Source organism: Geotrypetes seraphini, chromosome 1 (genome assembly GCF_902459505.1).
Source record: "Geotrypetes seraphini chromosome 1, aGeoSer1.1, whole genome shotgun sequence".
In the NCBI taxonomy this organism is placed as follows: Eukaryota; Metazoa; Chordata; class Amphibia; order Gymnophiona; family Dermophiidae; genus Geotrypetes; species Geotrypetes seraphini.
In genome coordinates, this window is record NC_047084.1 from 27,868,267 (window position 1) to 27,883,935 (window position 15,669).

At 44.8% G+C, this 15,669-nt stretch overlaps 1 protein-coding gene across 4 annotated transcripts in view; it reads left to right on the forward strand.

The window, feature by feature from the left end:
• HMGCR (3-hydroxy-3-methylglutaryl-CoA reductase) overlaps positions 1-15,669 on the forward strand; it is a 145,594-nt gene that overhangs the window by 22,427 nt on the left and 107,498 nt on the right. For 2 of the 4 annotated variants that reach the window (XR_004537928.1, XM_033929296.1), the window contains exons 1-2: positions 6,718-6,864; positions 10,142-10,328. Coding sequence is in view for 3 of the 4 variants with exons in the window: in XM_033929296.1 (XP_033785187.1) it covers positions 10,164-10,328 (165 nt within the window). In the remaining variant the exon portion in view is untranslated. Of the gene's footprint in view, positions 1-6,717; positions 6,865-10,141; positions 10,329-15,669 lie in introns of those variants that run through there. The other 2 variants (XM_033929297.1, XM_033929298.1) reach the window with 2 other exon arrangements.

A 15,669-nucleotide genomic window follows, 5' to 3' on the forward strand; every position in this document is an offset into this window, starting at 1 on the left:
AGATCCATCTATGATACCTTCGAGCATACCTCTCATGCGGCAGCAATGTCTGTTGCTATGAGATGCCTTGCCTGGCTTCGGGTGTCTGAGCTCGATGTTAACCACCAGGACCGGCTAGCAAATGCACTTTGTTTGGGGGACAAACTTTTTGGAGCTTCTATGGACACGACTACTCAGAAGTTGTCTGCCCACGAGACCAGGTGGGGCACTCTAGTAAAGCCCAAAGAGAAGCCTCCACCTTCTTGTCCTTTTAGACAACAGTCTTCATATCAACGAAGGTTTGCTGTGAAACCTATAGCTCAACCCCAGTCTCAACCCATGAGACAGAGATAACAGCAACAACCACATCAACATCAGCAGAAACAACAGGCTGCTTCTCAGAAATCAACACAGCCTTTTTGACATGTTCCTTCATAGCATGGCCAATATCAACATTCTACAGCCTATGCCTCAACCTATCGGAGGTCGTCTTCAATTCTTCATAGATCACTGTGAGCTCATTACATCAGATCTCTAGGTCCTCAACATCATTTGTCAGGATTACACTCTCAATTTTCACACCATGCCACCAGACCATCCTCCAAGGGAGTCTGCTTTGGACTCTGCACAGTCCTCCCTTCTTCTGCAGGAGGTTCAATCCCTTCTCCTGCTGAATGCCATAGAGGAAGTTCCCCTTAATCAGCAGAACCAGGGAATCTACTCTCATTATTTCTTAGTTCCCAAGAAGACCAGAGGACTGAGACCCATCCTAGATCTCAGAGCTCTCAACAAATTTCTAGTCAAGAAGAAATTCAGGATATTGTCCCTCACCCTGCTTTATCTTCTCATCAATCAGAACAACTGGCTATGCTCCCTAGATCTCAAGGAAGCCTACACGCATATCCCAATTCATCCGGCTTCCAGACAGGATCTCCGTTTTCAAATCAATCACTGTCATTACCAATACAGGGTACTTCCCTTCGGCCTGGCATATTCTCACAGAGTCTTCACGAAGTGCCTGACTGTAGTGGTCGCATTTCGCTGCTCACAAAGCCTTCTTACCTGAACGATTGGTTGATAAAGGCTGTATCCTCTCAGGAAATGGTCCAAGCAACATCTCAGACCATTTTTTTGCTTCAGATTCTAGGATTCAAAGTCAACTTCTCCAAATCACATCTTCTTCCAACTCAATGTCTGCAGTTCATTGGGGCAATCCTAGACACCACTCTCATGAGAGCATTTCTTCCTCAGGATCGCCTTCAGGCTCTCATTCGCCTTTGTCAGCAGCTGCTTCCTCTACAGTCCCTCTCAGCAAGACACATGATGGTCCTGTAGGCCACATGGCTTCCACTGGCAAGACTTCACCTTCACAATCCTCAGTGGACCCTTGCATCTCAGTGGTTGCAAGCAACGGATTGTCTCTCACAGCATATATCTGTAACACCATCTCTCCTGCAGTCATTTTGATGGTGGATGACCTCCTCAAATCTCTGCAGAGGTTTCCTATTCTACTTACCCCCTCATTTCAAGGTCATCATGACCGATACATCCTCTAATGCTTGGAGGGCACATATGAACGATCTTCAACAAGGGGGCATTCGTGGAAAATCAGGGGCAGGAAACTGCACAGTGACACTAGGAAGTTCTTCTTCACTGAAAGGGTGGTTGATCGCTGGAATAGTCTTCCACTTCAGGTTATTGAGGCCAGCAGTGTGCCAGATTTTAAGGCCAGATGGGATAGACATGTGGGACCTATCCGCAAAGATAGATAGGGAGGGTCACTGGAGTGGGCAGACTTGATGGGCCGTGGCCCTTATCTGCCGTCTATTTCTATGTTTCTATGTTTCAGACTCAGGGTCTTTGGACCGCCACGGAGCGAAAATTTCACATCAATTTCCTGGAGCTCAGAGCAATGTTTTATGCCCTTAAGGCATTCCATCATCTTTTCTGCCCCCAAGTCCTCCTCCTTTGCACGGACAATCAAGTAACAATGTACTACATAAACAAGCACAGAGGCACGGGTTCTCTCCTGTTGTGTCAGGAGACCCAGAAAATCTGGACTTGGGCAACAGTTCGCAATCTATTCTTGAAGGCTGTCTACATTCGAGGGGAGAAGAATTCCCTAGCAGACAACCTCAGCAGAATTCTTCAGCCTCACGAATGGACTCTCAACTCTGCAAAACTCCAGTCCATCTTTTCTCAATGGGGCACTCCACAGGTGGAATTATTTGCGGCTCCTCACAATCACCAGTTCCCCAGTTTTGCTCCAGACTTTCCTCTCTGTCTGGAAGCAGATGCCTTTCTCCTGGATTGGACAGGCCTGTTTCTATATGCATTTCCTCCAATCCCTCTCATGTTGAGAACTCTGGTCAAACTCAAATGAGAGGCAGCCACCAAGATCCTCATTGCTTCTTGGTGGCCCAGGCACATTGGATCTCCTTTCTACTTCAGCTCAGTTCCAAGAACCAATACTTCTTCCAGTATTTCCTACTCTGCTTACTCAGAATCAGGAATCCCTTCTACATCCCAACCTGCAATCATTACACCTGACAGCTTGGTTTCCCTCGGGCTGACTTCTTCTGATGTACATCCTTCTCAGCCTGTGCGACAAATCCTTGATGCCTCCAGGAAACCAGCCACTCGACAGTGATACCAGCAAAAGTGGACTCGATTTTCTTCCTGGTGTCTTCTTCATCATCAAGATCCAAGTTCCTTGGCAGTGGAATTGGTATTGGATTATCTACTTTCTCTCTCTAACTCTGGACTCAAATCTACATCTATCAGAGTCCATCTCAGCGCTATTACTGCTTTTCACATGCCAGTTGAGAGAAAACTTCTTACTGCTCATCCTTTGGTCTCCAGATTCATGATAGGTCTTTTCAATGTTAAACCATCATTCAAGCCTCCTCCTGTTGTCTGGGACTTTAATGTGATACTTTCCAATTTGACGAAGCCGCTATTTGAACCTATGGATACAGCTCATCTTAAGTTTCTCACGTGGAAAGTTGTTTTTCTTATTGCTCTTACCTCTACCAGGAGCATTAGTGAGTTACAAGCATTGGTGGCAGATCCACCCTTCACTGTTTTCCATCACGACAAAGTGGTTCTGCACATGCATCCAAAGTTTTTACCAAACGTTGTCTCAGAGTTTCATCTCAATCAATCAATTGTTCTACCAGTGTTTTTTCCAAAGCCTCATTCTCATTCAGGAGAAACTGCTTTGCACACTCTGGACTGTAAACGTGCTTTGGCTTTTTACCTTGACCACACCAAATCACATCGAACATCTCCCCAACTGTTCATCTCATTTGATCCAAACAAGCAGGGACATCCTGTTTCCAAGAGAACGATTTCCAACTGGCTGGCTGCCTGCATCTTGTTCTGTTATGCTCAAACTGGTCTGGCACTGGAGAGTCGTGTCACAGCCCATAAAGTTAGAGGTATGGCAGCTTCTGTTGCTTTCCTCAGATCTACTCCCATTGAGGAAATCTGTAAAGCTGCCACCTGGCTCTCAGTTCATACATTAAACTAAACTAAACGAAACCTTGGGTTTATATACCGCACCTTCTCCACAATGTGGAGCTCGGCACGGTTTACAGGAGTTGGGATAGAACGGAACTCCAATGGAATTATAGAAGTAAGTATAAAGAGAGGTAAGAGGGCTTAGTGTACCAGAGAGGGAAAGAAAAGTTACATTTTAGAGAATAGCCAAGTTTTCAGATGCTTACGGAATAGTTGAAGGGAGCTCAAGTTGCGAAGTGGGGAGGTAAGGTTATTCCAGAGCTCAGTGATTCTGAAGTGGAGGGAAGACCCTAGTTTACCAAAATGGGATATGCCTTTTAAAGAGGGGAAGGATAATTTTAGTTTCTGGGCGGATCTTGTGGAATTTGGATTTGAGGAGTTCCAGGATAGTGGAATAAAAGGAGGAAGGATGCCCTGAAGGATCTTGAAGGTTAGGCAGGCACATTTAAAGTGGACCTTGGAGATTACAGGATGCCAGTGGAGCTTGGACAGGAGTGGTGAGACATGGTCAAATTTACTTTTTGAGAAGATAAGCTTAGCCGCGGTATTCTGGATTAGTTGGAGTCTATGGAGGCTTTTCTTTGTTAGGCTTAAGTAGATAGAGTTGCAATAGTCCAATCTGGAAAGGATGGTGGCTTGTACGAGGACGGCAAAGTGTTTTTGATGGAAGCAGGACCTCACTTTCCTCAGCATGTGAAGGCTAAAAAAGCATTTTTTTATCAAGGAATTGAGGTGGTCATTGAAGGATTGTGAGGAATCAATGATGATGCCCAGAACTTTGCTGGAGAACTCCAACTGAAGTGAGGATCCTGAGGACAATGGGATGGAGATGGGAAGTTGGTCTAATTTAGGGCCGAGCCAAAGTAGTTTTGTTTTGGACTCGTTCAGTTTCATTTGTACAGTGAGGGCCCAAGATTGGAGATTCATTATGCATGAGGAGATGTTCGCTGCGAGATTAGTGAGGTTCGAGTCGGTCTTGAGGAGGATCAGGATGTCATTGGCATAAGTGTAAAGTATTTCTAGGGGGGATAGGTGGAGGAGTTTCAGGGAGGACATATAAATGTTGAAAAGAATAGGAGATAGGGGGGAACCTCGTGGGACTCCACATGTCGGTTTCCATGGGGAGGATGAGATGCCATTCTTGGTAACGGTGTAAGAACGGGAACGTAAGAAGTTCGAGAACCAGTCAAGGACTGTAGAGCTAATGCCTATCTCGGAGAGTTGGAAGACTAGAATATCATGATGGACAACGTCGAAAGCTGCAGAAAGGTCGAAGTGAAGGAGAACAGCGAATTTATTATGAGAATGAAGTTGTTGAACCTTAGAGATTAGTGAGGCCAAAAGGGATTCAGTGCTGAAGTTGGGTCTAAAGCCATATTGATAGGGTAGGAGAATAGAGAATCTTTCCAGGTAGGATGAGAGTTGGGAGGATACGATAGACTCTAGCAATTTGGTTAGGAGAGGAATATTTGCTATTGGGCAATAGTTGGATGGTGTGGAGGGATCCAGGTCAGCTTTTTTCAATAGGGGGGGGGGGGGTCAACGCAATATGTCCCATTTCTGGGGAGAAAAGGCCCGATAATAGGGCAGAGTTTTTAAGTTTGGTAAGAGATGAGATGGCCTGTGTGGGAATTTTCTCAAATAGGTAGGATGGGAATGGGTCCAAGGTACAGTTGCAGGATTTAAGTTTCAGGCAGAGTTTAAGGACCTGCAATTCGGATACTTGCTCAAAAGCAGTCCAGGATCTGTTGACTGGGATAGGATTTGGGATAGACATTTGGGGTAGGGTTGGGAATGGCGGACACCAGAGAGTTGTAGGAGACTGCAGGCGGGAAGGAGCTTCTTAAGGTGATGACCTTTCCACTGAAGAAGTTTACTAGGACATCAGCTGATGGAGAGGAGGGGAGCATGGAGGAGTCGTTTTTAGAAGGTAAGGAACGCCATATATTGAGCAGCGCACTATTCTGGTGCGCTGTTCTCACTAGTCTGGAGTCTTTCTCCAGACAGGATGGGCACTTTGGCCAATCTGTCTTTACAGCATTTATTTTCTTAAAAGGCCAACTCTCCCACCATCCCATTCTGTTATTTTGGGGGTCACCCATACGTGAGACTATGCAGCCTGCTTGTCCTGGGATAAAGCACAGTTACTTACCGTAACAGGTGTTATCCAGGGACAGCAGGCAGATATTCTCACAACCCATCAACCTCCCCGGGTTGGCTTCTTAGCTGGCTTATCTTAACTGGGACCGCATGACCACAGGTGTGAAGGCACTCGCGCGCTTCTGGCTATCACGATACTTTCTAAAGACTTAAACTGGCAATGCACTTTTAAAGTGGTCCGTACCGGGGCTCCTTCGGTGACATCACCAATACGTGAGAATATCTGCCTGCTGTCCCTGGATAACACCTGTTACAGTAAGTAACTGTGCTTTATGTCCTTACCTTGATATTTTTTCCAGTAGATAGGTGAGTCATTCTAAACTCCTGCCCTGGCCTTCCTGCACCTATCTACAGTTTGCTTGCTGTATATGCTTCCTCAAGTAGTAACTTGGATGGCAGTCTGACCTTTGGGGCCTTGCAGATATCCGTATTTGTTTGGGTTCATACAGAATACTATCTGGGCTCCTTTGATGCTTTGTTGGCTTTTCCAGTATTTGTGTTCCTATGTTACTTTGAGCAGAACTGTTCATACTTGGGAAAACTCCCATGAGTGGGCCTACTTCACCTGTTGTTGATGGAGCTCTTTTTTTTTGTAATTGTTTATTTATAACAAAAAACCTCAGACCACCACAGCAGTACAATACAAAGGATACTAACTGCAGGTGGCAGCAGAGCTCCCTGTGAAGGAGTGTCAAGAGAAAAAAAAAATCAGAAGTGGATTCCTTCTGCAAATGGCTCGCTATCATTGGGAGAGAACCCACCTATCTACTGGAAAATATATTATCAGGCAGTGTTGCTGTTTCAAGCCTTTTCGGATGATTTTAAGAGTACCCGCGAAGGATATAATTCCGTGTGTGCTTAAGGTGTCCTCAGCGCTTCTGCCACCTAGCACCAATGGCGCGGCAGAGGACACGAGAAGCACAGCACAACCATTGGCTCTTTGGCTATGGCGAGATCACGCGTTTCCCTTCCGATTTCCTCTCGAAAACTGAAGCGCTCCGACAGGTTGCCGGGGAAACTTCCGTGACGTTGGCGACGACAGCGTCCTGGATTGGTCCTGGCACAGGTCCCGAGCGATACTGTCACTGCCCGTCTCCGCCCTTTGGCGTGCGCGTGCCCGGCCCTACTCTAGACCTACGGGCGGGTGGCGACTGCTCGTACAGTTGTTTCGTGGGTCCTGTACTGATAGCAGGCTGTTGGTAGGTGAGTCCATGCTTCTCGAGTTTTGATCATTATAGAGATGCCTGCATGTTTCCTTCCTTTTGAATTATCCGGGACGATATACCCAGTCGCACTTTCCTCGGATTTATGTGATGAAAATGGCCGCAGTAAACATGAAAATCCGATAGCGAACGTGCACGGTACATAAGGTCTTTACTGTCTGCTCTATTCTTTTTATCGAGCTCATCCTACCTTAAAGTTAACTAAAAAGATACAGTGATTGTCCACCTAGATTTTTCCAATAAGTGTCGAAATTATAATTCTAAATTTCCAGATTATACAGATTACCAGAGAGTGAGATTATTTGAATAAGACTGTCCGATTATCTTCCTGTTTGATGTAATAGGGCAGAAAATGATGAAGAGCGCACTTACTACTGTATTAGGAAATCTTACGAAAAAAATTGTAAACGGTTATTTTGGAATTTTATAATGCTCAATTGAAATTGCTGTATTACAGCCAAGTCAAATGGAGTTGTATTATAGACTGTTTCATGTCTCTTAAAATAACATTTAGGGATAATTCATAAAAAAAAAAAAAATCAAAGGTGATTCTTGAAATGCACTACCTGATACCAGATTTTGTTCAAAGTCAGTTATGTAAGCTCTCTTGCCATGTTCTGTTGTTTTAGAGCTAATTGCACATATCAAATTTACTGAGCAGGGGTCTTGGTTATGAATAAAAAAAATTAACTAAATGACAATTTATATGCAAATTCAGTAGAAAATTGTTTTGTATTCATATGGTCAGTAATTGCTCTGTTTAGGGACTGGGTAAAACATGCACCTCAAGGATCTTAACTGCATCCCCTTTAAAAAATCTGCTCACCTTGGGGGTGAGCAGGATCCATGAAGTCCACAGGAGTTAAAACGAGAATTTCTGCAGACCCCTTGTCACTGCTGCTTTTTTTTAGGGCCATGCACTTTAGCTCTGCGGGATCTGTGGGGTCTCCAGGTAGAAGATATTCTGGATACTGGGATGTAGAAAAGCTGAGCACAACAAAAGGGAGAACCAGAGTGAGACTCCAGTATTCTATACCAGCAATCCCAACCACCAACAGAAAAGAAGCCAGGAAAAGTAGAAGTTAAAACAGAATAATGCAGACCCTAAAGAACTAAAAGTGCATGGCCTTAAAAAGAAAGAGGCCGTGGCGTGGGGTCTCCAGGGATCCTTATTTAACTCCTGCAGACCTCACAGATCTTGCTTACTGTACGGATCCTTGTTTTAACTCTTGTGAACCACAAGGATCCCGCTTGAGGGGGTAAAATGAAAATAACGTGTAGTGAGCGGGATCCATAAGGTCTGCGGGAGTTAAAACGAGAATCTCTGTGGACCCCCATGCTTTCTTTTTTATGGTTCTGGAAGTTACAGACTGACAACATTGTGCAGTTTTATACTCCTCTGGAGCCAGTGCTCTGATTTTTTTGTAATTATAAGAAAACAAATTGATAAAAGACAAATTAAATATTCCCTCTGCTGTCCCCCTCCCCAAAAAAAAGCAAGCTGTGAATGTCTTGAGAAAGTCTAATGGCAGAGCTTTGTGACCCATATATCTTTGATAAAATGTATGGCATATTAAGAGCTGGGGAAATACTGTAAATAGAAATGATACTGTGTATGTTGTCCTTTGTGGGGGAAGGGGTTTAACTGTAGTAAAACTTAAGTAATTCTGACAATTCAAAGAATGCAATTCTGAGCCCCAAATGGTTCTTTGAGAAGTGATATGACCAGCAACAACTGGAAGGTTCATTTCTTACATCTTTATGTAATCCAGAGTATTTCCTAATGAATAAACCAGAAAAAGGTAGTAAGAAAAAAATTCCTCTGCTCACAACTTCATTCAATTCAAGGCAAACAAAACAATAAATATGACTGGAAAAAAGCTAAGGATTTATAGACCACCCTCCTAGCACAATAAAGGCAGCCCAGATGTTTATGGAAAATTTATTTTCCCTCCCCTCCCCTTTTACAAACCGCACTAGCTTTTTTTTAATGCTGCTCACAGTGGTAACAGCTCCAATGTTCATAGGAATTCTATGGGGAAGATTCTCAAATGTTCGTGGTAAAATCCAACAGGCAGCTAAATTTGCATGGACTGATCGTTGGTGATAGCGACTGGGACATGCATAGAATAAGCACCCCTGCCCCCCCCCCCCCCAGCAGCGGGAGAGATGCTTATAGGAGGAGCCTTACTCAGAGCCATAGGCCCCTCCCCGGCACATCTCAGGGTGCACGGGGGGGGGGGGGGGGAAAGGCCCAGACCAAATTTGACATTTTCAAGGTTTATTTGGCTTTATATTTAGGAATTACTGCAGTCTGGGAATTTTCTTGTCTATGAGTAGTGGTCACCGAAGTGACTGAAACACAAGTTGGATGTGGAGCTGGAATCCTAACTGTTAAAACCTTTAGTCCCTGTTGCCGCCACCATAGTACTATAAATATTTCTTTATTGGTAGGCTAGAGGCCATAGGTATGCTTGCTTTCTCTAGATCAGGGGTTTTCAACCCAGTTCTCAGGACTTACCCATTCAATTCAGTTTTTTTAGATATCCACAACAAATATTAATGAGTTGAAAATTGTATATACTGCGTCTATTTTTTTTTTGGGGGGGGGGAAATCTTTTAAAATTGCTGTCTTATGCATACTCCTTGTGGACATTCTGAAAATCTGACAAGCTTATGTATTATATTTAGCCTAAGCGGTTTACATTGAGATAAGTATTTCTCCTTGTCTGTCCCGGTGGGCTCACAATCTGACAAATGTACCTGGAGCAATGGAGTGTAAGTGACTTGCCTGGGGTCACATGGAGCAGCGCTGGGCTTGAACCTGCAATCTCAGGGTGCTAAGACTGCATTCCTAACCACTAGGCCACTACATGGTGATAATGATGTTTCCATCTTGGAGAGGCTGACCAAATGAGATGCTTATAGATGAGAAATCAGAAAAAACTGAAAGGAGGGGATATCAAAAGGTTTGAGCAATATCCAGTTACATTAGTATTCTTTATAGAATATGCTCCCACTACCACCCTCTGGGCACCTAATTGGATGTGCCCAGTTACAGAATTTAAGTGATGGAGGAGGACTATATACTGCATGGTAGTGAGATACAAATAGGCTAACTGGGTAGACCATTTGATCCTTTTCTATTACCATTGATTTTTAAATTTTTGTTGGATTGTGGTACAAATATTCTACAAACGAGACCTGTGGGCCTTTTTTTCTAAGATAATGTCTCCTAACTTATGCATTTTCCCTAGGTATAGCTAGCAAAATTGGAAAATGCTGTCTCGACTCTTCCGCCTGCATGGGCTCTTTGTTGCCTCTCACCCGTGGGAAGTCATCGTGGGCACTGTAACGCTCACCATCTGCATGATGTCAATGAACATGTTTACAGGAAATGATCAGATCTGCGGGTGGAACTACCAGTGTCCAAAGTTTGAAGATGTAAGAAATTGAATTTGCTCTTGCATTTGTTTAATCTACCTTTTACTAGTGTTCATCAAAGTTAAATGGTAATACAGTGGTGCCTCACACAACGAACTTAATTGGTTCCAGGAGCAAGTTTGTTATGCGAAAAGTTCGTTATGTGAAACGCGTTTTCCCATAACAATACATGTTAAAAAAAATAATTCGTTCTGTAGCATAAAATATGCTAAGATGACATAAAAAAAGATAAATTTTTTGTTATTATTTTTATTTAGATACATCTAAAAACATACATCTCCCTGTCCTTTTACTTCCACTATCTTCCTATCCCATCTCTATTCCCTTTTGTCCCTCTCCCCATGATCAATCATCTCACCACCTCTCTCTGCCCTCACCCTCAGGGTTCAAGATTGCTTCCACTCTTTTTCCTGTTGTTCTCTCTGCCTGTCACCCTATGATTTAGCATCCCTTCTGCCCTTGTCCAATATTTCCCCTTCTCTCCCTCCCTCTCATCCCCTGCTCCAACATGTGCTTTCAGCGGCCTTCTCCCCCCTTAAGCGTCTTTTCTTCTCCACTCCACCTTTCCTCCCTCCCTGCCTCCACCTTTGTGGCGCTTTTGCACCCGACCGACAACAGAACAGGCCCGGTCGGACAAATCTCCCTGTCCTGTAGCCGCGAATCTAAATTACCTTCTTACAGCAGCTGGATTATTGAAGCTGCTGTAAGAGGTAATTTAGATTCGCGGCTACAGGGCAGGGAGGTTTGTCGGCCGGGCCTGTTGTCGGTCAATCGGGGGACCTGACCAGCTGTGCACATTCTTCGGGGCGGACCGCCCCCTCCCCCCTCTTTCGTTCGCCATTGCCTTCTTCCTACCTGCCCTGCCGCAGCCGCACACAGCCGACCGGAAGTCTTCCTGATGTCAGCGCTGACGTCGGAGGAAGGGAGGGCTTTGCTTAAGCCCTCCCTCCGACGTCAGCGCTGACATCGGGAAGATTTCCGTTCGGATGTGTGCTGCGACAGGGCAGGTAAGGAGAAGGAGACTACCCTCGCGGCTCGACCAACCCCGCTGCGATCCAACCCCGCAGGAACCCCGGAAGGATGCAGCTCGGGCGACTTTGTTGTGTGAAACGAAGTCCGTTGTACGAATCAAGACATAAAGTTCGTTGTGCGCAGCGTTCGCTGTGCGAGGCGGCCGTTATGCGAGGCACCACTGTATTTTATTTATTTAAAAGCTGTAGAACCTCTCCTTGACAAGTCAGTCAAGATTGTTCACATAGCAAAACAAATGAGAATAGGCGTATACTACATTTTAAAAAGGCTTTCAAAGCGACCTTAAAATAAACCACAGAGAACATCCTTAGTCACATGAGAAGGGAAGAAACCTCCAAAGAGTATTGGAAACCACGTGCATCCAAAGTTCATTACAGATTTGGAAAACTGTTTTTAATTTTATCAGCTATATCACTTTTTTTCAGCAGCTAATATGAATATAACTAAAAATATAAAGAAATGATTTTGATCATTATTTCACATGTTTGGCTGTGTCCATCTAGGATTTTGGACTGATGGTCTATAAATAAATATTTTTTAATGAAATGTAAAGCAGGGGGTGGTTGACCTTCTTTGCAGAGGACCAATGTAACTGTTTCTGGTTTTGGTATGAGACCTGATATTTTTTGGAGGTGGGGGGGGGGGTAAAAAGGAAAGACAAAGCTATTCTTAGTGGACAGCAATTTTCAAGTTCTTATAAACAGGTGATGTTAGGTGACAGGGCCTGGAGCTTGAAAAAGCTTTTATAGCTTCAGGAAACTTCTCAAAGCATTTTGGAGATCCAGCCAAGTGTATGCAGCCTTTTTCTGTGCTGTTGTCATGTGGAGTCTCCTTAGTATGTATACAGTTCCTAGCTGAGGTGGGAAGATACATGAGGGTTTGAATCCTGCAGTTCATGGAGAATACATGCTTCAGGTAAATAACTTGTTTTGAGGTTTTTTAAAATTGAAATTGCTCACATCTCTTGTATCCTTACTCTTTGATACAATGTTAAATGGTTTGCATATAATATGAACAAACCCTCCCCCTGCTATCTCATTATTATTCATAAGGTGGAAAGAGTGGGATTACACTCATATTTACTAATTCAATCCTTTCTCAGACCATTGAATGTAGAGAGTCCATATTTTCAAGAAAAGTCCCATTCTGTGATGTTTCATGGCAATCAATTTAGACATACGGAAAACACTCAATCTTATATAACCCTTGTGAGCGGATAGAAACCTCAGTTTGTTTCCACACTGCTGCTAATGCTAGTCTAGCCGCAGTGACAATTGCAATTATCTTATGATACTTCCTAATATTTTATTTTATTTAAGTACGTATATACTCAAATATAAACCGGGATTTTGGGGCCAAAAAATTGGCCACAAAATGGGGGTCCCGGTTTATATTCGGGTCAGTGCCCCCTCCCAGAATTTTTTAACGCCGCCACCACAAGGCTCTGTCCCCCTTCCTCCTCCCTGCCCTATCTGCATACCTCTGCCGATCCCTGGTGGAGGTGCAGCGAGAATTCGCGGGAGCCAGTGAGGAAGCCGCTCAGCGCCAAGAAGCGGTGCCAAATCGCACTGCTGCTCATATCGCTGAGATGAATAAAGTGGATCCGTGCAGCCGGTTAGCAGTGGGGCAGGAGTTCAGAAAGCTTGCTCCTGCCCGCTGCACCTCCACCAGAGATTGGCAGAGGTATGCAGATGGGGCAGGGAGGGGGGAGACAGAGGGCAGAGCCTGAGAAGGAGAATGCAGAGTCTTGACCGGGGAAGGAAGGAAGGTGCTGGGTGCAGAGCCTGACAGGGGAGGGAAGGAAGAGTGCTGAGTGCAGAGCCTGACAGGGAAGGGAAGGAAGGGTGCTGGGTGCAGAGCCTGACAGGGGAAGGAAGGAAGGGTGCTGGGTGCAGAGCCTGACAGGGGAGGAGAGGAAGGAAGGGAGCTGGATGCAGTGCCTGATAGGGGAGGGATGGAGGGAGGGGGGCTGGGTGCAGAGTTTGGCAGGGAAGGTGCTGGGTGCAGAGCCTGATAGGGCAGGACACTTGAATATTAAGCCGCCTGACATATTCGAATCAACCATTTTTCCTCCTTTTTTGGGGGAAAAAGGGGGGTCTTGACTTGTTTTCGAATCAACTTATATTCGAGTATATACAGTATTTATATACCACTTATAGCCTAAATAACTTGGTTTTCACAAAAGACAAGTAGGATTGCAAGTCTTACATGCTACAGGTCATTTTTAGCCAAAAAGGGGGGTGGGTGACCAAAAAACATTGGTGGAAACCAGCCTTTCCTAGTTTCACCTGATTGTCAGGACTGAATCCTACTGACCACAGAGAATAGCTACTATGGGTAAGAGCTTAGTTTTCATCTCTCCCCCCCCCATTTCCTTTTTTACCCAGTCTTAGTTTGTATATTTTACCTGTTTCCAGTGGTTCAATTAGTCACAGACGTGAACAGCGCAAACCTTTTCACAAAGTTGTTTCTCCACTTGCCCAACCTTCATACCTCTCCAGTTCCTATTTTCTATACATCTGTCTCCTAGGTAGTTACCTATATTTTTTAGCACTCTCCAGACCAGTAGAGATTCATCTTTACGAGTGGTCCCTGTTTTTGGCCAGACAGAGCTTGGGTGGGCCCTGTTTTGGGGGTCTGTACGACCTCGGGGGAGGGTCAAACCCAGTGGGTCTTGAGCGGGGTCCCTCCTCCCATTTCCTCCACCTCCCCACATTTTTTTAGAGGAGCCTCAGCAGTATGCCTTGCCCTCTAAATCAAGCAAGGCATATTGCTTCGAGAGCCTTTGGAGTCTGTTCTGTAAAAAAAAAAAAAATCCTGAGGTAGTGCCGATCTGCAGGGTTGCTTCCCTGTCAATTTACTGTATTTTTGCACTAACCGGCACTTTTCTTCTAGCTAAATTGCGTATGGAGCATTTTTGGCGGGAACTTTGCCATTTTCTCAGTCTGGCCCCTCTATTTTGTCTGCAACCTCAGGTGACTTTCCCCCTGTATTAAGAACATAAGAAATGGCTTCGCCGGATCAGACCATCCAGTCCGGCGACCCGCACCCGCGGAGGCCAAGCTAGGTGTTCTCTGCTGAGAAACCTTGTTTACTCGTATCCCCCAGTGTGATTTGCAAGAAGGTGCGTATCCAACTTGCTCTTGAATTCCAGAATGTTGGTCTCCATCACGACCTCCTCAGGGAGAGCTTTCCAAGCGTCCACCACTCGTTGTGCGAAACAGAACTTCCTTATATTTGTCTTGGGCCTTGTGCCCCTCAGTTTCAGCCCATGACCTCTTGTCCGGGTCACATTTGACAATGTGAATAACGATGTTTCTTGCTCTATTTTGTCAAATCCTTTTAGTATTTTAAAAGTCTCTATCATGTCTCCTCGCAGTCTTCTCTTCTCGAGGGTGAACAATCCCAGTTTTCCAAGGCGTTCTTTGTAGCTCAAATTCTCGATACCTTTAACTAGCTTTGTGGCTCGCCTTTGCACCCTCTCCAGTAGGGTTATATCCTTCTTTAGGTAGGGAGACCAGTGTTGGACACAGTACTCCAAGTGTGGTCTGACCATTGCTCTGTAAAGCGGCATGATGACGTCCGCCGATCTACTTGTGATTCCCTTCTTTATCATACCCAACATCCTGTTTGCCTTCTTTGCTGCCGCTGCGCATTGAGCCAACGGCTTCAGGGTCCTGTCTATCAGCACCCCCAGGTCCCTTTCTTGTTCGGTCTTGCCCAGTGTCACACCTAACATTTTATATTCATGTTCCTTGTTTTTCTTACCCAGGTGCATCACTTTGCATTTTTCTATGTTAAACTTCATCTGCCACTTTTCCGCCCATTTCTCTAGCTGGTTCAAATCTCTCTGAAGTTCTTCTCTGTCCTTTTGTGACCCAACTACCTGACATAGTTTTGTGTCATCTGCAAATTTGATTAAATTACTTGTTGTTTCATCTTCTAGGTCGTTTATGAAGATATTGAACAAGATAGGCCCAAGAACCGATCCCTGGGGTACACCGCTTGTCACCTCTTCCCAGTCCGAGAACTTCCCTTTTATGCCCACCCTCTGCAATCTGTTTTCTAACCATTTGCTTATCCATCTTAGTATATCTCCTTCTATTCCATGACTTTGTAGTTTCTTCAGAAGCCTTGCGTGGGGAACCTTGTCGAACGCTTTCTGGAAGTCCAAGTATATTATATCCACCGGTTCACCGCTATCAATTTGTTTGTTCACCTCCTCAAAAAATTGAAGTAAATTAGTCAAACATGACTTACCTTTCCTAAAGCCGTGTTGGCTGGCTCTCATCAGGTTGTGATTTTCCAG